The sequence below is a fragment of the Marmota flaviventris genome, chromosome 9 (genome assembly GCF_047511675.1).
Source record: "Marmota flaviventris isolate mMarFla1 chromosome 9, mMarFla1.hap1, whole genome shotgun sequence".
Taxonomy (NCBI): Eukaryota; Metazoa; Chordata; class Mammalia; order Rodentia; family Sciuridae; genus Marmota; species Marmota flaviventris.
This window is the reverse complement of record NC_092506.1, coordinates 8319477-8344341: the sequence shown is the minus strand read 5'-3', so window position 1 is coordinate 8344341 and position 24865 is coordinate 8319477. Positions and strand designations below refer to the sequence as shown.

The 24865-nt window shown below is 59.8% G+C and overlaps 2 protein-coding genes across 4 annotated transcripts in view; one reads left to right on the top strand and one right to left on the bottom strand.

Annotated features, from left to right (window-relative positions):
- Flrt1 (fibronectin leucine rich transmembrane protein 1) overlaps nucleotides 1–12461 on the top strand; it is a 69886-nt gene extending 57425 nt beyond the window's left edge. Inside the window, exon 3 of the mRNA XM_027944054.2 lies at nucleotides 9762–12461. Within this exon, the coding sequence (XP_027799855.1) occupies nucleotides 9811–11835 (2025 nt within the window). The 5' untranslated portion in view covers nucleotides 9762–9810 and the 3' untranslated portion in view covers nucleotides 11836–12461. The remainder of the gene's footprint in view (nucleotides 1–9761) is intronic.
- The window catches only part of Macrod1 (mono-ADP ribosylhydrolase 1), a 137714-nt gene that overhangs the window by 88362 nt on the left and 24487 nt on the right, over nucleotides 1–24865 (bottom strand). The window lies entirely within an intron of this gene.

Below are 24865 nucleotides of genomic sequence, written 5' to 3'. Positions count from 1 at the left end.
CAGAGGTGCCCACGGGTTCCTCATGCCTAGAGAGGGCACAAGACAGCTGGGCCCCCTCCTCTAAAGGCCCCCGTCCTGACCAGGTCACACAGGGCATCTCAGCAGAGCACCCGGGTCAATTTTACAAAACATGGGGCTTCTGCTTGCTCAGGCAGGAAAGATGTGCTACCTCATCGCAGGGAGGCCTTGTCGTGGGTTAGGGAAGGAGCTTTGGGGACCAAGGCCACTGCCTTGGCACCTGTTACCCTTGAACTGGAGGATGGCCACAAGACCTGTCCCTCTGGGCCTGCCCCTGCTCTGACTGGACAGACCCAGGGTGGACCCATCCAAAGCTGTCGCCCGGCTTCTATTGGCCGGACATCATCTGCTCTGACTTCCAGTGCTGGCCCTTGGTTGGTGAGAGGAGCAAGCTGAGGCCCAGAGACAAGCAGTGAGTGCCCCAGGGTCACACAGAAGGTTCTGAGCGCTCCCTCTTTAGATCTGAAGTGGCCTGGGCGGGGCCTGCTCCCCTGGGCGGGGCCTGCTCCCCCTGGGCGGGGCCTGCTCCTCTGGCTCCCAGAGGCAGGAGGGAGGGCGGCCACGCCTCCACAAACACACATCCCAGGCAACCTCAAGCAGCAGCGCCCTGGGCAGGGCAGGGAAGCCCCAATTCATTACCAAGATGGAAAATGACACTTCCCTGCGCTCTGCCCCAGGAGAGGGGCTGATTTATGACTGCGCCAGGGCCTGGGACATCCGTCAGCGCGGCGCGGCGCACGCCGGCTGCGGGGGCATTAATAGCCGTGTTATTAGCCACCGGCGTGAAGGATGCCCTGCGGATGGGCTATTTGCTGTTATTTATTATGAAGGCGCGCCAGCCCGGCAGGCAGTAGGGCCGTGGCGGTGAGCCCCAGCGCGCCCCTGCCCCCGTCCACTCCCCAGCCCACATCCCTTCCGCCGGCCCAGCACTGGTCCCTACCCTCTCCGGGGCAATTCCCGCTGGGGAGGCCGAGCCAGACGGGGGCAGCTGCTGTCCCCAGGCCTGCTGCCCAAGTACTGATGGTGAAGCTGCTGGCCGGCTCGGAAGCTTCCCTGCTCCAGCGGCAGAGGCACAAAAAGGACCAGAATGGGTTGCCGGGCTGGACACACTTGGGCTGGGCCCTGGCCTTCAGGTGTGAGCCTTGTGACCTCAGGCAGGTCCCTTCTCCCCTGTGTGCTTAAGGGACTGAGACCCTGAGGGGCAGTGGCCAGCTGGGAAAGGACACTGCCAACACTACCCCACCTGAGTCCACAGGGTAAAAGGTGTCTCCTGACCTGCTCGAGGTGGGAAACAGCCCCACGAGACCATCTTGAGTTGGGACGCTGCCCACCATCACCCTTCCTGGGCCAAACCTTTCCCCTGGGAAAGGATTTGATTTGGCACCTGTTACCCTTGCCAAGGCTGGAGGTGGCCGCCGGGGAGGGCTGTGCTGGGCCTGGCCCTCCCACACTCTGGGCCTCAGTCTTTCCTCATCTGTAGAACACAGACTACCGCTGAGTCCTTTTTGCTCCCAGATTCCGCGCTCCTGGGGCTGGGGTCCCCCATGGTGTGCATCTGTGGGTGGGCAGGAAGGGGAAGAGGCCTTCAAGCTGGGAAGGTGGGCCCAGGTCAGGAGCCTGAGACGCCCCTGTAGCCAGCCACCTGGGGTGGTGAGCAGGTCTTCATGGGTTTGCTCCCTGCAGAGCCGAGCCCGGGGAAGGTGGGTGCGAAGGTGCTGGGTGGTGATTCTAGGGAGGCCCAGGCTCGTGCCGGGTTCTTCGTGGCCTACTGCACAATTCAGACTAAGCCCTTTGCCTGTCTGGGTGGCTGTGACAAGGGTCACGGTGACTTCCCTTATAGACCTGAGGATGGTGCCTCCCTCTTTCGTCCGCTCTACCCAGTCAGTCCCGGGTTCTAGGTGCTAGGGCCTCGATCATTGGTTCAGTGGATGTTTCAGGGCCCCTTCATGCCAGGGAGGAGCCAGACGATCCACTGGGGACAAAGAAACTGGTGGTAAATAAACAGGGGGGTCCTGTTAGGAGCAGGACAGTAGTCCTGCCTGTCAGGGACACCCATGGTTCCTGAGAGGCCCCAGCTCCAGGGATCCTCTGACTCCGGATCAGGAAGCCTTAGTCACCAGCGGTGTTTCCTGCCCACGAGCTTCTGTGGTTCCCTTGCTGTGGCCCAGGATCCTGCTGGTGGCAGAGGAGCCAACAACACAGACCCTCTGGCCACCCCACCCTGGTCTTGGCACTGCCCTACCTTCCTTCTACCTAGCCCCCCACAAAATAAATGCCCATCGACTCTCCTCCCGCTGACCCTCCACTGGGCTTTCCTCTGCTTCCCAGGGGGATGAGTCTCAGTGTAGGCAGGCGAGCGTCAGGTGGGAGCGCCCGATTAAATGATGCTGAGGCAGAAACAAAGTTACACGTGTCTCCTTTCATCGCCACTACCCCTTCCGGCCCGAAGAGCTGAATATCGAACAGTGTCACCAATATAATTAACCTCCTAAGACACAACGTTAAAGTCTGGTTTTTTGAAGCCATCCGTGTTCTCTGAGGCCCAGGAAGCCCGCCTCTGGGCACCGGCCCCACCCCGATGGCCCAGGCGGGCTAGGGCACGGGCTGCGCCTATCTAGTGGATTTGCATACCTGTCTGCAATTACCGCCAACATAACAGCTGATGCATAATGCATGCAGCTGGAAATTAGAAAAATAATTAACTTTAGGTTTTAAAAGGATCCCCACCCCCACCCCACCGCATCCCCAATGCTGGGTGGCACTACTGGACAGGCGCCGGAAGTGAAGTTGGGGCGATGGGTGAAGATGGCTAGCACCTGCAGGTGACAGAGTTAGAAGGTCCTTGAGGGGCATACATCTGGCCCACTGTCATGAGGGAATGCCACTATGGGCCTGTGGGCCCTGGGCCTGATGAGGACCTGGGAAAGGCCCTCTAACAGTCTTGGCTCCCCTGTCTGGCCCGCTAGCACCTGTACCTGGGGAGGTGCCACCACCTAGGGCTGGTGACTGTGGCTCCCTCACTGAGTCACCTTATTTTATGCTCTGAAGAGCCTGGGGAAGTTGATCATTTATGGTCCCATTGTACAGAGGACCTGGGACTGGAGGCCACCTCTCAGCAGGCCCTGCAGCTGCACAGATCCCTGGCTGGCCGCCAGGCTACTCACCTTCCTAGGAGGGGGCCTTCCTGGGAGGGTGGGGAGAGGACGCCCCCCAGGCCGCCCTGAGCACCAGGCTGCTGCGGGCCCCTTCCCTCCGTCTAGCTGACAGCTGAGCCCCCAGGACAGCTGCTGGCGGGGAGAGGGCCCTGGGGTCTGAGCAGTCCAGGCCAACACCAGGCCACTGCCAAGGGCTGGCCAGCAGGGTTGGCAGAGAAGGCGCAGTGCCTGACGGGCCAGTGTGAAGGAGTGAGGTGGCGAGAGGTGGCCGCCAGCCTCCTCTCCGCAGCTTCAAAGCCTCACAGTCATGAGCACGTGTTTATTTTCCTACCAAAATGTTAAGGGGGCTGGATGCTTGCCCTCTCTTACTGGCCCCCTCTGAGGCCCCCGACCCTGGCTTCCCAGGACAGCCTGCTGGCCCCCCCTGCTCAGCAGCGGCCCCAGAGGGTCTTCTGCACCCTGAGCGCAGCTGCAAGAGCTGCGAAGGACACTGGAGAGAGGAGAGGACCAGGCCTCAGGGTTTAATGGGGGGGCACCACGTCACAGAGGTAGGTGAGAGTGCTGTGGGTTCAGGAGGGGCCCCGACATTCGAGGCAGCATGCTCAGGGAAGGCTGAGGCCTGGAGGGAGGGAGGGCGGGACTTGGCTGTGTGGAGAGGGAAAGAGGAGCATTGCCCAGGCCAGGTGTATAGGGAACTTAAGGCACCAAGGGAGGCCCCACGTGGGGGGCACTATGGAGAAGGAGGGCCACATGTCAGGTGCCACCCCAGTGTCTGGAACACGTGGGCTTCTCAGCTTGCCCTGAGTGCTCTGAGCCCCTCTCCGATCTGTCTGCAGGACCATGTGTGGGGAAAGGCCTGGCAGAGGCCAGCCCAGGCTCCTGGCACTGGAGTGGACTCAGGCCTCTGGGTTGGGCTCCCCTGACCAGGGCGTCCACCCGCAACACCCCCAGCATGGGGAGCTCCAGGCATTATTGGCAAGAAGTGAGCGCCCAGCACCTCCTGTGCCCAGGCCACCAGCTGCCTCAGGGGCTGGGCATCCTCCCCACTCCACTCCTGCCCTGGCCTCCTTCTGAGGAAAAGGCATGTAGGAGCTGCCCGGAGCCCGGCTCAGAGGAGGCCCTGGGCTCTTCCTGGGGGCAGAAGCTCCCCTTCCAAACCAGTCAGGGCCTGGGCCTCGTGCACCACCTAACACCCCGCCGTCACCACCCTCCCAGGAAGATGGGTGCCTCCACAACATGGCCCGAGAGCGGGGGCGGGGACGCCACCTGTGGACCCTGCTCCTAGGACCTCCTGCTCTTTTCTAGTTCCCACGTCTCCTTCCTGGGGCCAGTGAACCTAGAATTCCCTGTTTCCTCTGGGGACCCGCATCAGGAGGTCCCCGGATGAGCTGCCTTCACTGGTAAACAAGGAGAGCTGGGACCGGCAGCTGGCACCCGGGCTCCGGCCCAGCCTGGCTTCCTGCAGGAGTGCGCCGCTGTCCCCCCAGGCCGGCAGAGTAGGTGTCCAGGGGGCTCACCCCCACTCCCCGGGGCCTCTGCCAGTCCCGGCTTGGCAGGATTTGGGGAAGACGACAGAGCAGGAGCCAGGAAGCCAGGGGTGACAACTGGGCACCCATCCAGTTGGTGGACAGTGACAGGTGCTGCCAGACCCTGCTGCTCCAGGCAGGGGGTACAGGAGCGGAGCGGGCCAGCCGCAGCCCACAGAGCTTCATGAGGGGGCAGTGAAGTCAAGGCCTGGGGCAGAGTGAGGTGGCCTGTGGGGACAAGGGGAAGGGTAATGATGGCCCAGGAGCAGAATAGCATGTGCAAAGGGCCCAGGGGCGCTGCTGGAGGCAGTGTGGCACGTCAGAATTCCAGGGGTTCCAAGAAAAGAGCCGAACCGTGGGCCGCAGGTCCCTCCCCACCCTGGGCCTAGGCAGCCTCCCACAGGGGCTGGGGCCACATGGGAGGGCCTGGTGCTGCTGGGACCAGCTGCTGGCTCTGTGTGGCCCAGACTTGGGGTCACTGTTTCCAACTCAGTGGGGGAGGGTATTGCCAATGGGGAGCATGCCCATTGTCAAGTAGGAGCAGGTTGGTGAAGAAGGGGCCCCACAGACTAGCCCCATGTGCCCATGAGCAGGTAGGGGGCAGCCAGAGAACCAGAGCAGCTTTTAATCTATGCGTCCAGGACACACAGGCTGCATTACAAGGAGCTTCTGGGAGTATCAACTCATCGTCCTCTCATTTGTAAGTTTCCGGTGTATAGATGAGGAAACTGCAGCTCAGAGAGTGCAAGCAAGGTGCGCAAAACCACACAGCCTGTTAAGTGGCAGAGGCAGGACTTGAACCCAGAATTGTCTATCCTGGAAAGTGGCGGGAGCCAGCAACAGATAGAGCACCAAGCATGAAGTGCAGCCCCCCTCAGCCAAGGGGGACCTCCAGCCTAAGTCATCTGCGGCTCCCCTCCTCCACCACCAGTGGCACACAGCTGTCAGTCACACGGCCGGCAGGTCATAACTCACACCTCAGTGGAGTCTGCCGGATCTGCACGACGATGACAGGTGATCCCGTAAAAGACGGGCCATTTACCAGGTTTAATTTGATGGCCACATAAACTACCAAACACACAACAAGAAGGAATCCCCCGGGCAGCTAAGGGCTCCTTGGCGAGGTGCCACCTGCTGACGCCCTCCCCTCCCCAAGCTCCCCTGTTCCTGGAGCCCCAGGGCTCACTCTCCAGGCTGGCCCTGGGGACGGGGGCGGCAGGGGAGACTCTGGCCAAGATGGATGAGCCGGCAGACGGAGGAGCGGAAAGGCCTTGGGTCCCTGCCTCCCGCGCGTCCCGGTTATCCATCACGCATCTCTGAAAGGTGCAGTTTAGACTCTATTATGACGCCGGGGCCTCTGGAGGCTCAAGACCGTGGCCACGAGCTGAGCGGGTGCCAGGAACAGATGTCCATGCCAGAGAATGTGGGCTGGCCTTGGCCTTGGCCTTAATAAGTCTGCCCCGCCACGGCCAAGGGCAGAAGCCACGGGGTCCCTCACGCCAGACTCAGCAGTGACAGACCAGGGAGGGTGTGTGTCCTCGGGCCAGGTGCAGGGGCCTGGGCAGCAGTGCTCAGACATGATCCCAGAGACCAGGATAGGTGGCCTTTGAGTGGGTCCGGGTCTTCCTGGCTCCAGGCCCCACTGCCCGCCCGCCTTCCCAACTCATAAGCCCCCCGGACAGGTTCCACGCCCCTCATGGTCCTGGCTCTTTACCCAAAGGGGAGCTGGCAGCCTGGGCGGGCTGTGACCCTGGACAGGCCCCTTAGCTCAGAGCCCCAGCCTGGTCCCTTGCAAAACAGAACCAAAGACCTGTGTGAAGGTGATGGTCAGGCAAGGTGCCCCCCCTGGGCCTTTGCACCTGTCACCAGGGAAGAGGGAGCAGGCAAGGCCTGGCCTGAGGGTTCACCCGTCCCTGTGCCCTGAAGGCTGGCTTGCCCGGGCCACATGCCATCTTCTGCTTCAAGACTGTCCTCTGCCGTGACCTGGTGGGTGCCCTTCTAGTCCCAGAGGCAATGAGAGGTGACGGCTGGGTGCCCACGTGTCCATCTGCTCTGCTTACACCACAGGCTGAGCAGGCAGGAGGCACCGCAGAGCCTTCAGCTCCGGCCCCGTTCGCCACCCCTGTCCCAGGGCAGGCGGGGACTCGTCCCCAGCAGAGCACTCTGGTCAAGCCATGAGGTCCCACAGTGAGAGAGGCCTAGGGTGGAGTCCAGGCTCCACCACCCCCTGCCAGGGACAGGGCCAAGTCTCACATGCCTCAGTTTCCTCGTCTACACAATGGGCCCAGGGGCACAGCAGCAAAGAAGACACAAAGTTGCTGGGTTGTGGCACTGCCTCCTAGGCGAGGACTTTTTTTTTTTTTTTTTTTTTTGTACCAGGGATTGAACTCAGGGGCACTCGACCGCTGAGCCACATCCCCAGCCCTTTTTTATTTTGAGACAGGGTCTTGCTAAGTTGTTTAGGTCCTTGCCAAGTTGCTGAGGCTGGCTTTGAACTTGTGATCCTCCTGCCTCCGCCTCCTGAGTTGCTGGCATTGCATGGGCACCACCACACCAGGCTCCCGTGGGGTCTTAGAGGGCTTTGGTGGGGGGTGACATGAGGACTTTTCCAGGTGACTCTGGATGCCCAGGAGGGCAGAAGGGGCTGGAGAACAGGGGGCAAGGCTTGGATCAGAGGGAGTTAGGAGAAGGAAGGGGTCAGAGACCGGCTTGGGAGTCAGGGCCTCCTGGGTCACCAAGGAAACAGACAACAGAGACGTTGGTAGCTTTCCACACCACACAGAGCAGGGAGCTCAGGGAAGGGGGGGCTGGGCTCTGTGTTCGGGAAGCCAAGGCCAATCCCCAGTCTCCAGAGATGTGAGCAGGGGCCACTGGGGTCCTGGCTGCCTGGTCTGGGCTGGGGCTTCTTTGCCCTCCAGCTCTGGGGCAGGCCCTGCACCCTGCACGCCCCTCCCTCGCCCTCAGTTGCTTCCAGACAGGACCTGAACTGGGTCCGCCTCATAGACAAAGCTCTATGCCACCAAGGCCCTAAGAGGGGCCCATGCATACGCCAGGGCCAGGCGGGAGCTCTGCTGGCCTGGCCAAGTGGAAGTCCATGTGGGTACCAGAGGAGCCTAAGGGTGCAAGGACAGCTCAGGGCCTGCTCCCTCCCATCCTGGGTGGTCACTAAAGCCAAGCCACACAGGGCCACAGGGCCACAGGACCTGCCTTTAACACCACAGTTTGGTCAGGGGCATGAAAACACTAAGCGCCCACAGCACACCACACTCAGAGCTGCGAGCCCAGCAGTGAGGGGCTGCGGCCTGTGACCCAGAGAGCCGGGCCTCCCCTTCACGTCTCAAGCGGCCTTGAGCAAGTCGACATCTCTAAACTTTGGCTTTCTCACCTGTTAAATGTGAATAAGAAGGGCACGGGGGCCGGGATGTGGCTCACCGTGGCAGAACACCTGCCTAGCATGGGCAAGGTCCTGGGTTCGATTCCCAGTATTGACAGAAAAAAAAAAAAAAAGAACACTGATTTCACGTTTGCTGGGAGAATTAAATGACTTAAAAATTCAGAAAGATCTAAGCAAAGTCTGTATTATAGTGTGAGCTACTGTGCCCACAGAATGGGGCCCCAAGGAGCTGGCACATGGTAGATGCTCAGTAAGGTGTGCCGGATGGATGGATAGAGGCATGGACGATGGATCAGTGGGCAAGTGGATGGGTGGACAGAGAGTGGGTGGATATGGCGGATTGCTGGATGTGTGGATGGACTGGCAGATGGAAGCATGGACAAGTGGGTGGATGGAGCAGAGGACGCTCTCGCTGGGATACTTGGAGGACTTAGCAGAACTGGGTCCTGGATGGTGAAGACGAGTTTGCAGGGTGGAGAGAGTAGCCGGCCAGGAACAGACAAGGTTGGCCTGGTAGGGGAACAAGACACTCAGTCACTGTGGCACGAGCAAGGTGCTGGCTCTCCTCCACCCTCTGGGCGGCCCTCCCAGGCTGGAGGCTTGGCTCAGGCCTGAGAAGCCATCATGTCCCACCATGGAAAGTCTCACGACCCCGGAGTTTCCCAGTAGACCTTTGCCAGCTGTACAGAGACGCCTACCCTACTGAGACGGAAAGATAATTTCTCTTTAATTGATTTTTTTTACCACTATGAACAGTAAAATAATATGAGAAAAATCTACGCCGCAATTTTTCCATTTGTGAAAACTGGAATTACACCTTGCTGACAATTCCCTCAGCGTGCGGACGCCGTCTCCCTGCTTATTTGTCTCATTCCTGTAAATGCAAGAAAGCCGATATATATATAGAGAGAGAGAGAGAGAAATCTAGATAGGCATAGACACTTTTTTTTTTTCTTTTCTGAAGAGCTGAAAGTTTGGGGATGGGGAAGGGGCAAGGTGTGGAATGAGTTCCCACTCAGCACAGAACGCGGGGCCCGGGAAGGCGCCTCTGTAACAAGTGATTTCTGTAAATACACAAGAAAGCCGCTCTGCTGACACCTTCTCCTTCTGTCTATAAAGTGTACGAGCGACAAGCAGGAGAAGGTGTTTTGCCACCAGACAATGAAGCTCGGCGCTCGCCACCCACCAGTGACGCAGCTGCCAGGTCCCAGCGACACCCCCTGCGAGCTCTTTCAAAAGCTTTCCCTTCAGACCCTGGGCGCTCTCCATTCCAGGGGGAAACGGCGGCTCCAAGTCCACACAGCATGCCCCGAGTCCACCCCTCCACACTGACCGGCACCTTTAGCAGGGTCCATAAAAGTGGCTTAGCATGAAATCTTGCGAGAGGCCCGGCTGCAGCCTGGCGGCTGGGACTAACCTCCCCCAAGCCTCCCGGTGACACCCGGGAGCAGAAAGTGCCAGTTTAGCTCCTGGAAGGGGATGTTGCGTTAGCCGATATTACTGAGCCCAGCCTCAGCCAGAGAGCCCACCTGGGCCTTAAGCCTGGCGTGGCGCTGCCGGACGGACTTCGATGACCCCTCGGCAGCAGGCAGCTGGGCACACCACTCCTTTCTCAGGCTGCTGTCATTGTCTTGTGTCCTCCTGTCACCTGTCTTGTGTTCTCTGCAGGTGTTGAGGCTCCAGGTGAGGTGGGGCCCCGCTCCCCCAGCCGTCCACCATGGTGGTGGCACACCCTGCTGCCACCGCCACGACCACACCTGCCACCACCGTCACGGCCACGGTTGTGATGACTACGGCCACCATGGACCTGCGGGACTGGCTGTTCCTCTGCTACGGGCTGATCGCCTTCCTGACGGAGGTCATCGACAGCACCACCTGTCCCTCTGTGTGCCGCTGTGACAATGGCTTCATCTACTGCAACGACCGGGGGCTCACCTCCATCCCCGCGGACATCCCCGACGACGCCACCACCCTGTACCTGCAGAACAACCAGATCAACAACGCGGGCATCCCCCAGGACCTCAAGACCAAGGCCAACGTGCAGGTCATCTACCTGTACGAGAACGACCTGGACGAGTTCCCCATCAACCTGCCCCGGTCCCTGCGCGAGCTGCACCTGCAGGACAACAACGTGCGCACCATCGCCCGGGACTCCCTGGCCCGCATCCCGCTGCTGGAGAAGCTGCACCTGGACGACAACTCCGTGTCCACCGTCAGCATCGAGGAGGACGCGTTTGCCGACAGCAAACAGCTCAAGCTGCTCTTCCTGAGCCGGAACCACCTGAGCAGCATCCCCTCGGGGCTGCCCCACACGCTGGAGGAGCTGCGGCTGGACGACAACCGCATCTCCACCATCCCGCTGCACGCCTTCAAGGGCCTCAACAGCCTGCGGCGCCTGGTGCTGGACGGCAACCTGCTGGCCAACCAGCGCATCGCCGACGACACCTTCAGCCGCCTGCAGAACCTCACGGAGCTCTCACTGGTGCGCAACTCCCTGGCCGCCCCGCCCCTCAACCTGCCCAGCGCCCACCTGCAGAAGCTCTACCTGCAGGACAACGCCATCAGCCACATCCCCTACAACACGCTGGCCAAGATGCGCGAGCTGGAGCGGCTGGACCTGTCCAACAACAACCTCACCACGCTGCCCCGTGGCCTGTTCGACGACCTGGGGAACCTGGCACAGCTGCTGCTCCGGAACAACCCCTGGTTCTGCGGCTGCAACCTCATGTGGCTGCGGGACTGGGTGAAGGCGCGGGCCGCCGTGGTCAACGTGCGGGGCCTCATGTGCCAGGGCCCCGAGAAGGTCCGCGGCATGGCCATCAAGGACATCACCAGCGAGATGGACGAGTGCTTTGAGACAGGGTCGCAGAGTGGGGCGGCCAACGCGGCGGCCAAGACCACGGCCAGCAACCACGCCTCCGCCACCACGCCCCAGGGCTCGCTCTTCACCCTCAAGGCCAAGAGGCCTGGGCTGCGCCTCCCCGACTCCAACATCGACTACCCCATGGCCACGGGTGACGGTGCCAAGACCCTGGTCATCCAGGTGAAGCCCCTGACGGCTGACTCCATCCGCATCACGTGGAAGGCCACGCTCCCTGCCTCCTCCTTCCGGCTCAGCTGGCTGCGCTTGGGCCACAGCCCGGCCGTAGGCTCCATCACAGAGACCCTGGTGCAGGGGGACAAGACCGAGTACCTGCTGACAGCCCTGGAGCCTAAGTCCACCTACATCATCTGCATGGTCACCATGGAGACCAGCAATACCTACGCGGCCGACGAGACGCCGGTGTGTGCCAAGGCAGAGACGGCCGACAGCTACGGCCCCACCACCACGCTCAACCAGGAGCAGAACGCCGGCCCCGTGGCAGGCCTACCCCTGGCCGGCATCATCGGTGGGGCCGTGGCTCTCGTCTTCCTCTTCCTGGTCCTGGGGGCCATCTGCTGGTACGTGCACCGGGCGGGTGAGCTGCTGACCCGGGACAGGGCCTACCACCGAGGCAGCCGCAAGAAGGACGACTACATGGAGTCGGGGACCAAGAAGGACAACTCCATTCTGGAAATCCGTGGCCCGGGGCTGCAAATGCTGCCCATCAACCCTTACCGCGCCAAAGAGGAGTACGTGGTCCATACCATCTTCCCCTCCAACGGCAGCAGCCTCTGCAAGGGCACGCACACCATCGGCTACGGCACCACGCGGGGCTACCGGGAAGGCGGCATCCCCGACATAGACTACTCCTACACCTGAGGCCGGCTCCCCCAGCCCCAGCCCAGCCCCGTCCCCAAGGCCGACCCGGGGTGGTGACAGGCTCCGCCCAGCCCGCTGCAACCCAAGAGAGCAAGGAAGAGAAGGTCCATGACGACCGTCTGGCAGAAGGCCAAGTTTGGGGAGGGTCATTGATTTTGTAGAACACGACAGTGAAAAAAAAATTTTTTTTTTTTTCTCTAAACGAATAGAAGGCAGGAGGGGATTCCTTGTTGCTGGAGAGTGACTTACAACACGTCGCGCCAGTTGGGGAAGGGAAGGCTAAAGACGATAACTGCAGAAAGGGTTGGGCTGGGGATTTTTTTTCCTGAACTGGGAAGATACTACCTGTGCAACGTCTGTGGACACCTCGCGCTCTGTTCAGGGCCGTCACAAAAGAACCGTCAGGGAGAAGCAGCTGATCCGAAGCCCGCATGCAGCGATTCTACGGCCAGCCCCTCGCTGGCCACGATGTGATGGAAGGATTTTGGGACCCCCACAAAGGAGACAGGGGAAGAAGAGATCTTTCGCTATGGAGATATTGTCCTGAAACCTCTTCCCTGGTTCTTCCCATGCCATTTCCCTTACAGATTTGCAGAAATACGGCATCTTCCACTGCGTTCTTGGAACAGTTAATGTAGTCGATTAAAAAAAAAAAATCCAGCTTTTTTTTTTTTTCCCATGCTGAATGTTCTTCAGCTCCATGCAGCATACTCCGTAGACGCCCTGACGGAAGCTGTAGCTTTCCCTGCCACCTGGAGGTGCGTCTGTCTGCCCGTCTATCTGTGTCGCGTCTCTCAGTCCAGATGGGTAGACAGAGCCGCATAGACTGTCCTTAAAGTCCTTCTTGGGTCAGTTCTTACCATTTCCTGAGACAATAGAATTGCAAAAATGTTGCTTTCTCCTAGAAATCATTGAGTAAGTAAAACCACGTGTTGGGGATGGGAGTAGGTGGAGGGGGGAGCCTCAGCCTGGGTGGAGGGTATTGCTGTTTCCAGAGGCGGAGGCGTGTGTCCCAGTGGGGTGGGTGAGGGAGGAGCTGGGCACGGGGACCTGCATTTCCATTCCATCTCAGTGTGGCCAGAGCTGGGCCACGCTCCTTCCTGATACAGAGAAAAGCCTTCTTGGTCTGCCAGGACCCTCATCTCCCCTCTTTTCCCCCGCAATAGATGTAGTCATCTCAATAGCGTTTCCTACGTGCTTCCTCCTGGGGCAGGTCATTAGTGCAGGGACTGATAGCTAATATAAAATCAGCTGACTGGATCTATCAGTTTCCACGGTTGCACAAACAAAGCCCAGAAAAAGAGCATTTTCAGAAAGTCACTGGGAGACATCAGCCTCCACACCTGGGGCTCTGTTCTCGGGAATGAGAGACCAGATCTCTTTTTAAAAATGCCAGCCTCCAAAAAGGCTCTGACGGGGCCCTCAGAAGAGCTGGGATTTCATTTCCTCCCTCTGGAAGGGATGCTGCCATCATTTATCGGCTGACAGTGTTCCGAGGTCAACACGACGATGAAGCGCGGGCAGCGGCCCTGGAGAGGAGGGAAGCGCAGCCCGGGTTCTGAGGCCTGCTGCTTCCCGTGCTCGGAAGCGTGGGTCACTGTTGGTCAAAGCGCCACTTGCCCTGCACCAGGAAAAAGGGACATCAGAGAAGAGATGCTGGCTTGAGGGCAGGAGGATGAGAGGCTTCTGGCTCCTGGCAGTGGCACCTTCAAAGGCCTCTGCCACTTTGACCAAAGCAAAGGCCGGAAGAAGAGTCCAGCAGCATTCAGAGGGCTGCCCACGACGTGCCGGGTGCTGTCCGCTCGCTGGACATCAAAAGAGCTGAGCAGCTCTTCAGCGAAGAGGTGGGGCTGAAAGAAGTGGACCCAGCCGCTGCTCCAGGGGAGGAGAATGGGGCCCCGTCTCCTGTTGCTGTCCAAGCCGTCGCCCACCAATCAGGGACCGGATCCTCCAGCCCCAGGGAGTGCCCAGGGCATGGCAGGGTTTGTTTAAGGGAGACCATTTTTGTTCCCTTTTCCTGCCTGAATCCTTTCCCACACAAGGAGGTAGGAGAGAAGCTTCCCGAGCCTTAATTTCAGGTCTTTGTGCACATCAGTCCCCGCCCCCGCCCCCCGCTGCAGCCAGCTGCCCCAGACGGAGGAGCCAGAGGGGACCCCCCCAACACAAATGGGAGCTCACAGGAGGGCCAGGTACATGGCACTAGCCAGGGAGATGAAGTCCCAGGGCTCTGTATTTCTGAAGCAATGCATCTTCCAGGGTCCCAGGAAAGGGTCTCGGGCCCTTCTGGCCTCCCCACTGCAGGTCCCCAAGTCACCCCTCCTGCATCTGTGAGATGGCAGTGTCATCATGCTCTGTCCCTAGGTCACCTGGTCTCCCATCTCCTTTCCCTGCCCCAGGGAAGGCCAGGTAATCCCCCTTGATGGCCAGGAAGCCATTGAGGGGTGGCAGGTGGCCCTGCCTCTGAGAGCTACTGAGAAGGCCCTGCTCGGCAGGGAAGGAGCCCAGGGCCCAAGTGCCGGAGAGCAGCAGGTGGGTGGCAAAGCTCCCTCCCTTCCCACAGAGCAGGCCCAGGCCTGCCAGAGCCCTGCCGACCGCCCAGGCAGAGCACCCAGCCCGAGGACCACATGGGTCTGCTCCCCTGGCTGTCACACCAGGCTGGAGAGACCAGAGTCTGCCTGATGGGCCCCCACAGGAGGAGAGGCACCCCCCACCCCCAAGAGGGTACTAATGCTGGTGAAGGTGGAGACCACCCAGCCAGGGCCCTTGGCCCCCTCTAGGATCCTTTCTTGTCCTTTCTGTCCCTGACCTGCACAGTGTCCTTTCTAAGGGCAAGCCACCAAGTGTCTGCTTTGCCAGGGCCCCCAAGCCAGAGAGGGTGGCTGAAGCCAAGTCCCCTTTGGAGCCCCGTCCTCACCTGGCCAACCCTTGTAAGAGGGAGGAGGGGCCTGGTGCCCAGCTCCCCGCTTAGAAGTGTGCGGTGACGACACCCCGAGGGCCCACGAAGACCTCCCTGCCGCGGGCTGCTACATGCCCACCACCACCCTGAGCCGCGGCCTCCACCAGCCAGAACCACCTCACTGACCCCAGCATGGACCAGTGTATGTTGTGGCATTTAGACAGGTTTCAGGTTTAAACAAAAGCAACCCCGACACATCTCTGGTTAAGTGGTTTACCCTTCATAGTAATTAGACGTGGCGATTGGGATCTCTTTTCTATTACATGGCAATTTTCCTTTAAATTTCCCCTAAAAAAAAAAAAAAAAAAAAAAAAAACTGGAAAGGAAAGAACAGGCGAGGAAGGAGCGAAGGCAGCAGGCCGCGTGTCATTTGCATTTTGCGAATGAGGCCTCTTGTAAGCTCAGCTCAGGCGCGGGGCCCAACGTATGGAATGCTTAAGAGATTACTAAGAATAAAATCTATTAATTAGTCATACTCAATTCTGCAGACATGATGTGCATCAAAAGCTCCCTTTCTTCCCTTCCCGCTTCCCCCTTGCCTCGGAAGCCTGTCTTCACTAAGTGGGCTCCGCTTCCTGGCCGGCCTCCACGGTCGCCCTTCCTGCCTCTCCCACCAGGGACGGGAGGCTGGGGTTGAGGGCAGAAGCGGGGCGCTGCTCCTTCCTTGCTCTGGGCAATTTTGGCAGGGAAGGTGACCCTCACTGGAACACGGCAGGGACTAGGAAGGGCCCAGCCCTCCTTGCCCAAGCCCACTCTGCCCTGCAAGCCGCTCTCCCACCCTCCCCAGGCCCCGAGTCCCTCCACCTTCCCCAGGGGCCCAGGAAGGAGGGAGAGGGTGCAATGGGGCAGGGTCTAGCTTCACTCAGGAAAGCAGGGTGCTCCAAGGCCGAGTGGGGCCCCTCCCATCCACTGATTCTGGAAGGTTCTAGTTGGCCCAAGGCAGGTAGGAGAATTCCTGCAGGGTCGAGGGGTGAGTCTGAGCCTGCAGCAGGGCGTGATGGGCAGCGCTTCCAGGACCGAGGGCCAGCCGGAGCCCCTCCCCCAGAGCCAGCACTGAGGAGGGGACAGAACAGGAGCTGGACGCCCTCAGGACAGCATCCCACCCTGGCCAACAGCAGCTCAAGCCCCAAAGCCAGCCCACTCCAGAAATCTGCTTCCTGCGGAACAGCCAGGAGGACGGGGCTTCTGAGCCTCTCACTTATGAAAAATACAACAAGGAAAATTGGATGCGGCAGGCGGGGAGCGGGGGTGGGGGGTGGGGGGGGTGGGCTCCGCAGGACGCGGTGGCCGCGCCCCAGGACCAGACCCAGACCCCAGGGTCAGGGCCAGGGCGTGCCAGGGTCCGCAGGGCGTCCCATGCACCGTTTCCCCTGTTCATCCTGAAATCAGTGCAGGTGAAGGCAGCTGGCGCGGGCTGGCGGGGCGCCAGGGCCAGCACTAACAAGCAGTCCTCAGGCTTCCAGAATGCAGAACTAGGAGGCATTTTTTTTCTTAAGGAGGGATAAAAAGGCTCAAAAATGCAAATCATTACCGTTTACAACCAAGCGAGTCTGCTAAATTGATTAGGAGAGATTAAACTCCTTGGAGGTGAAGGGAAAGGGGGATTTTTTGTGGTTTATGGACCTGTCCCAAGGGGCAGTCCACACAGCAGGGATTTTTCTGGGCCTGGCTGAAGGGGCAGGGGCTCGTCTGCTCCTTCTGGGCAACTTGGAGAGCTGGGGGTCTCTGAGGGCTGACAGTGTCCTTCAGAAGCTGTCCGTGCCCCCAGCCTGAGACTCTGGCCCTGCCCTCCAGACTCTGTGTGTCTTCAGGGCAACGAGCCATGCCGTGGAGTAGCGGCTGGTGCTATCGCTTCGTAGGACTGCTGTTCTGGGACCTGCTCCCTGGGCACAGGGAAAGGGTAGCCCAACCACTAGGGAAAACCGAAGGCAGGGAAAAGAGACTCTGGCCCAACAAAGGAATCAGGCAGTGAGCTTCCCGTCACTAGGAGCATTCAAGCTCTAGATGGGGACAGGCAGACACTCTCCTGTGAGAGCCCGGTTGGGCTGACAACAAGACCCTGGTTCCAGCCTTGACCTATCAGGAGAAGCACAGACACAGGCCACTGCTTCCCCAGCAGGAAGTGAGGATGAGGGCTGACAGGGGCCACCTGCCGGCCCTCTGGCTCCAGATTAGGCTGCCCCGGGGCCTGTTCTCTCAAGCCTGAGCCTCCCCACAGCCACCACCGCACTCGGGAGGTTGCTGGCTGATCCATCCATCACGGCCAGTTGACGGCGCCTGGGGCACTGTTCACTCTGTGTTTTTAAGCATTTACGATTCTTTTGAAATGTTCCAAGTAGTTGCCTGAAATATCTACATTGGCTTCTTTTTAAAAAAAAACTGACAAAAAGATCCCTTTCGCTCTCCACCCCCTTCCTGCCCGGCCCCCTTCTGGTCTGTGCTCCCCGCCAGCCTGGGCATTTTTAATATATGGTTTTTCTCTAGTTTGGGAAATTCTGTTATTCCTGGGGTCGGACCCACTCTTTCACCATAAGGGAGGTTGCCAGGTGTGCCCAAGACCCCCGCCACCATGGGGGAGGATCCCCACCTCTTCTCTTCTGCCCCGGAGACGTCATGGCCAGGGCAGTTCTCGGCCCTGGGGCGGCTCCAGCTTCTGGAAGCTGAAGTGAAGTTTCATCCCTGAAGTGCCCCGCTTCAGAGTGGGCACTCTGAGGGCAGTGTGCAGATGAATGGGCTGGCCAGCCCCACTTCCTCCAAGGCCAGACCCCGAGGCACTGTAGCCACTGGAGCGGGCCCCGTTGGCCCTGCGCCCAGGCCCCTGACCTCCCACACCCCCACCCAGGGGGCCCTTGCAGGAAGGTCTTTGCTCCCCGGGCCTCAATCTCTACAGGAGATGGCCAATGGGTGAGAGACCAGGTCCCCTTGCTCCCCGGCAGGGCCTGGGTGCAAGCCCCTTGCCCTCAGGAGCTCACGGAGGCCACACAGTGCCTGGCACACGGGAGCGCCGGAAATCCTTTCTTCTCCTGCAGGCTCCTCTCATGTCCTCCTCCCGCCTGCCCCCTTGGCTCCGCACCTGAGGCCTGAGTGTCGGCCACCAACAGGCTCCTCTTGTCCTACACCTGCTGCTCTGGTGGCCTGGCATGGAGAGGGGCTCATCCGGGCACTTCTCCTCTTGGAAGCGGCTCGCCCCACTCTGCCGCGGATCTTGCGCATCTCCAGGCTGAGCCTGAGCCCGAGGGGGAGCCGTGGATTCGTGAGATCCAGCAAGGCTTCGGCCCCGTGGGTGACTCAGGTTCTCTTCTCCAAGTCTTGCCCTGCCTGGAGGCAGTACAGCAGCAGAGGGCCCGCCGCCCTGGCCAAGAACCCGCACCCTGCAGCCCTCCTGGAGGAACCCGTCAGGCCCTCTCAAGACAGACCCAGACAGGACATGACCGACAATCAAAGCCACGGTGGACCTGGGGTGCCCGGCTCATCTCCCCAGAGCCAGGGGTTCTGAGTAGCTCCCACCTGCCCGGATGGAAGACGTGCTGGCATGTTCCAGACCACCCCTCACGACTAGTCCCTTCCTCCAAAAGTTCTGGGCCTCAAGGGGGAAGTCACACACACACACACACACACAACCCTGAAAGTAGCCTTAGATATTCCCCCACAACCCAGCACAGCCGCCTGCCAGCAGCCTCGGTGGAGAAGCCCACAGGGCATCCCGGGCAGGTTCAAGGGCATAGATAGGGACCCTGCTGTCTTCCAGCTCCTAAAAGAGGCTAAGAACTGTGGGGAGGCCTGGGCACTGGATCTTCGTCATCTGAGAGAGAGAGAGAAGTAGGGAGAGATGATGTGGAAGGCCGGGAGGTAGCGGGCTGTGGTCACAGGCTCGCGGGAGACCGTGGCTTATGTGATTCTGCTTGTTGGAGCCACCAGGCAGGTGTGAGCAGGGAGGCCAAAGGACCCCAACCCCCACGTAGCTGCAGAGTGAGTGTTTACCAGCCACGCTCAGCACCTCCTCGCCTGATGTACTTGCTGGGTACGAGAAGCCTCCTGAGTGTGCCAGGGTAAGCCCTTCCCTGAGGTCTGAAGGGGAGAAAGGGCCCGGGAGGTCGCCCGACCCTGCTGAACAGGACAGGCCCCTTGCTACAGAAGGTGGGCTGCCGGCACGGGGCACGGCTGGACAGGCTGGTCCCTCCCGAGTCTGGGCGGAGGCCTCTTCTGTCGTCCCAGGGTCCCTGCACCAGCGGCCCCGGCCTCCCCGACCCCTGGCCTTCCTACCTGTAGAACCAGCCCCACGGCCCCCTGGCTGCACGCTCTTTCTCTTTTTTCTCTTTCTCTGAAGGGCAAAGCGCTCTCGGGGGGTCTGAGCGATGGCACCACCCCCGCTGCTGCCTGCTGCCGTCCGACCCGGCTGGCTGACAAGGCCTGGCTCCTCAAGGCCCAGCCGTGCCTGGCCTGGTGCCCGCCTGCCTCACTCCCAACCTCACCACCAGACAGGGGTTTCCAGAAAACCGCCACCCACCCGCCACCGCGACAACACAACCAAAGTGCACTGCGAACAGCCCTTGGGCCTCCTTCCTGTAGGTGCCTTGAACTTCAATGTTGAGATGAATGTGATTTAACTACTTGGTCCTATTTTCTGTTTGTCTGTTTTCATATGAGATGCCCAGGTCCACCTCCTTGTCCTTTCTTGAAATAAATAGAAAGATTTAACTTTTACAGTCACCACGGTTGCTCACTCTCGGTTCCATAGCCCAGTGCGCCCGGGGCCGGGGGTCTGTGATGCACGTGGTCTCAGCTGTCCACGGCCCTCCCCAGGCCGCGCCCCGGGGGTCAGTTCTGCTGCCAGGGGTCACCTGGCACAGAGGGGTCCACCAAGCAGGAGGGAGACGCTGGGGTTACTCAGTTCCCTGGAAATATGGGAATCGAACTAAGGTTCTGCTGCAGAAAGACAGAAAATGGGACTGTGGAGCCCGGCTGTACCCTGGGGGGCCGGGTGACACCAGAAGTGTCTTAAAGCAGCCATGCAGGGTGGACTGACAGCTAGACGCAGACTCGGAGAGGGTCTCCACGTGGAGATGTACTAATCAAAGCTGTGGATTATCCCCTAAGAGGCTCCAGCCACCGTGTGGGCACCCAGATAAGAGAGCAGTCTAGGCATTTGGGGACACGTGCAATAAGCTGCCCCAGTGAACACCAGCCTGGGTTCATCCCCCCAGATGCCCCTTGCCCCCCAGAGGTGTCCGCTGCACTCAATTCTTGTAGTCTTATCTGTGTATCTCACACCCGAAAGGTTGGGGGGACGGAGGTTGTTATTCATGAGAACAAGAGCAGTTTCTGCGAAGTTTAACATAAAATAAAAACCCATTACTTCTGCCTTAGATCTGATCTCGTGTCTGGATAGGGGTTAATGAGTTTCTTCCTCCTGTTCCAAAGAAGCTGTGATTTCTCCATGTGCGTGCTGGGTGGGTGGCCCCAGCTCTCTGGCCCCCCAGATGTCCTCAGCCCTCCACTCCCGTCCCGTCGCGCTGGGGGCCGGAGCCAAACAGGGGAGGCCACTCCAGACAGCAGCAGGCAAGGGGACTTCCAGGGAAGGGCAGCCTGCACACCAGCTTCTCCCTAGGAGAGGCTCGGTGGCCGCTCAGGAGGGCCATCCTGCCTCCTCACCGGAGGCACGTTCTCTGGGGCTGCCAAGGGATTGTTCTAAAACACGGCCAGAAGAGAGTCACTGAGGACCTACTATGTTCTGGGGCTGGGATGACACAGCATCCCTGCCTCACGGAAGGGCAGGTGGGACCACCCTGGCGGGCAGGGGCTTCTCTGGGGAGTCAGGGTTGCATTGAAAATGTCTCCATGGATGCGGAGGACAGGAGAGCAACAGAGAAGACCAGCTCAATGCCTGGGCGGGGCAGGAGGGTGCGTCCAATCTCCTCCTTCTGGAAGGCGCTGACCCTGCCCAGCCACCCCTTTTGGCCAGTGGCATCCCCCCTCCTGGCAGATGTGTGAGGACAATTTTCCAAGTACCACTGCCCCTGGCCATCCCAGCGTCTCCATAACTGCTTCAATTTTACCCCACCCCCACCCCAGGGATGGTCCGGCCCCCTCCCCCTTCCCGCCCCTCCCCTGCAGCAGTGCCACAACCCAGGGGGCACCTGAGGAGCTCCCTAAGCCAGGGCAGAAGGGCTGTGTTCCCAAACTGTGTTCCTCAGTCCCTAGAGCTGACAGAGGTTCTGCCTAGAAAGGGTTCGCAATCATCAGCCTTTGGAAACCACTGGGTCGTGTCCCCGCGCTCCTGCACGCGGGCCCTGGAGACCCTCAGAACTGGACTGGACCCACCATTCCACCTGTTCCTCACCCTCCCGTGCCTGTTTCCCTCTCTGTCAGGGTGTGCTTGGTAACAGCTGTCCCCACCGCTGTCAGGGGGCTGAGGGGGGATTCCTCAGCCCTAGGAGCCCACACCCGAGGGCTCGGAGGCCGTCCTGGCTGTCCTCTGCAGATCTCCACGCACCAACCCTGCGCTGTCTGCAGGCTCTGTGAGACGCCAGACCACGGTTCCTGAGCGCAGGCCCCGCTCCAGGGTTTAGGGAGCATTCGGGGCCCCCAGACAGAGCCTGGAGCCAAGCAGTGCCCCTCACAGAGTACACCGAGTGCCCCAGGGGCTGGCACAGGGGGGCAGCATCTGAACAGGACGGGGGCTACTCCTCAAACACCCTGCCACGGCCCAGGTCCAGGCTGGCCTGAGCCTGGGGCTCTGGGAGGACTGGGGGTTGGGGTGGGGTGGGGTGGGAGCGGGCGTCTCAGGTTTTAGTGCCTGCCTTCTGGACACCCAAAGGTAACCAGCCTGTTCTGAAGAGGAGTTGGGGGTCTGAGAGGCAGTGGGACCCCTGTGCTCACAGGAGAGCAAGCAGAGCTGGCCCTCTCCAGTGAGCACAGGGGATGGGAGATGGACATGAGTGCTGGGGCAGTGCAGGGGACTCACTGGCCCTGGAGACCCCCAACCTTGTCTATAGGCGGATGCCAGGAGAGGCCCCTCCAGCCCGGCAGCTTCGGGACCTGCCCTGCCCAAAGAAGTCTCAGCTTTGCTTATTGCTGAAGTTAAGGGCAGGGGTGGGTAAGACCTCCAAATGGCTGCCCCACAGCCACGGGGCACCCCAAGGCCCAGGGCTGTTGCTTCCTGGGTCCAACTCCACCTGTTCCACCAAGAGTCCCAGTTCTAGTGAGGGCCCTCAAGGCTGTCCTCCTGCCCCTGAGCCCTGCTCCTACCTGGCTACCACTGGGTTCCCAAAGCTTCCCTTCTCCTGTCCCCCCTTCCCAGGAGGGGTCTCTGGCTTCACCATGCATCCTGGAGATGAGGTGTCCAAGCCCGGGAAGAGTCTGACACCCAGATCTACAGCCCCGCACCCAAGTTCTAAGGCCGATTCTTGGCATCCTGCTTAGGAAGGTCCTAGCTGCACCGAGGCCACCCAGCCAGCCCCCCAACTCTGACTCAGGAGGTCTGGGTGGCGTTGGCCTGTCTACTTTCAGGCACCCCAAATAAAGCCTGCTCCCCGAGCCGACATGGCGGCCACCTCCACACACATCATCTTCCAGGGCTGACATGGCCACCTCCCTGCTGGCCTCCACGTCCAGCCCCTCTGAAGGACCCTCTCCTCCAGCGGCAAAGTAAACAGGCTCTCTCGAGTGCTAACTGACAGCACGGATGAGATCCCGCTCCCCCCTCGGAGATTTACAGGGGAAGTGAAATCTTATTTGCACTGCTGCCAAGCCTGGGACGCAATGAAATTACGCCTCGAGAAGAGACCCTGCCGGCTCCTCGCGGAAGCGGCTGCACGGGAGATGGCTTATTAAAAGCCACAGTGGCCACATTTCAACCTGTTTCAGGTGTTAAGTAATTTACTACCACCCAGAATTCAGTGGCAGGTTTTTATCATTTTTATTTTCATGATGCAGGCAAGTACCGGGGGAGCCGCTGCAAGGAGAATTGCAGATCCACATGTCCCCTGCCCGGGCACTGCCAGGGAAACGGGTGAGGGCAGGGCCACGGCGGCAGCAGACACCATGACCCTCCCCAGGGTCACACCGGGCTTGGTCAAAGCTCAGAGCGACGGGAAGGGCAGACCCTAAGACACGCAGCCTGCCCACATTTGGAGGCAAAGATCATCAGGACATTTTCTTCTTTTTGTACCGGGGATTGAACTCAGGGGCACTCGACCACTGAGCCCCAGCCCCAGCCCTATTTTGTATTTTATGTAGACACAGGGTCTCACTGAGTTGCTGAGCGCCTCCCTATGTTGCTGAGGCTGGTTTTGAACTCGTGATCCTCCTGCCTCAGCCTTCTGAGCCACCGGGATTATGGGCAGGGCCACAATGCCTGGCCTTGGGACATTTTCTGTGAGGAAAGCACCTGGCCACCAGCCACGAGGTCAGTGTTAAGGGCTGGGGAGGAGTTCAGCATGCACAAGACCCTGGTCTAATCCCCAGCACCCCAAAGTCAAGTCTTTACTGAACAACTGCTGTGTGCCAAGCGCTACTCAGACAGGGGACACAGCAGCCCAGGGGACTCCTAGGACCCCAAACCCATGGAGCGCAGGTTCCACCAGTGAGTGTAGAACAAATATTCCTGGTTGGTGAAAGAAAATGTCCTAGAGGTGGAGGACCCTGGAGCGGAGGGGCACGGAGTGAGAGCCCAGCTTCACCAAGCATCTGTGGCCTGCCAGGCATCTCGGTGGCCCTGGGCACAGGGACTTCCCCATGCCAAGCCTTGAGGTTCAGGACCCCATCCACTTCACTTCTCCGGAGAATGTCGGGTCCTTCCCCTGCAGCGCCGTAACTGTGGGGAAGCACAGCCTCCTGTTCTCAGAGAGCAGGGAACAGGGACCCCGGGGTCTGGGGCGCTGGGTGGGCAGCAGCGCGAGTCCTCCCGGAGCCCCAGCCCTTTCTCAGCGGTGCAGGCGGAAAGCTGTTGGATGCCTGCTGGCTTAGGGGGATTAAGACTATTACGAGGCTCGGGGCTCATCCGACGCCCTTTCCAACACCCCCTTTCCCCACCTGTTTTCAGAGACTCCAGGAAGACCAAGGGGAATCTTCAAAGTTCAGGCTGAGCCAAGAGCAGAAATTCTTTAATTAGCTTTCTCTTGGATCGGGGCCCTGGCGAATGGATTAGTCATGGAGCGGGCAGGAGGACGGGATCCGAGTCCTCTTTAAAGCTGAGATTACAAGCCTGGGGTGAAGGACTGCAGGGCAGTCTCCAGGGAGGGACTGTCCCCCACGCAGGCCCTCCCCAGCCAGAGGCTCCTGGGTGTTTGGCAGATGGAAGCCGCCACCAGGAAGATTCAGAGATGTGCTCTGTGGAGACCGCGGTCTTCAGGAAGCTGGCGCGGAGAGACACTTGGCACGGCCCAGGCTATGCGCCTGGTCTCCTAATGAATGTGCTTCTCCCCCGTGTGACCACTCAGATCTGTAACTTCATAATTAGGGGGGATTTCCTGAAGGGGTACCCATCTGTGAGAGGCAAGGCAGCGTGACCCACGGTGCCAGGTGCCAGGCATCTGTCACATGACCTGTCCTCAAGACAGGCTGGCACAGGCAGGGATTAGACCCAGGGGTGCGAAACCGCTGAGCCACATCCCCAGGCCCTTTTTTATGTTTCATTTAGAGACAGGGTCTCAACTTGTTGCTTAGAGCCTTGCTAAGTTGCTCAGTCTGGCCTTGAACTCGTGATCCTCCTGCCTCAGCCTCCCGAGTTGCTGGAATTAGAGGCCTGTGCCACCACGTCCTGTGCTTATTCCCATTTTAAAGGGAGCAAACCAAGGCCCACACCTAGGTCCTAAGCAGCTTGCCCAACGCTGCAGTGTCAAGAGGTTGGCGCTGGGGCTGGGGGTGTGGCTCAGTGGTACAGCGCTTGCCTAGCACGTGTGAGGCACCGAGTTTGATTCTCAGCACCGCATACAAACAAATAAAAGTTCATCAACTAATAAAAATATTTAAAGGGGCTGGTGATATAGCTCAGTTGGTGAAATGCTTGCCTCACATGCACAAGGCCCTGGGTTCAATCCCCAGCACCACAAAATATATATATATACATACATA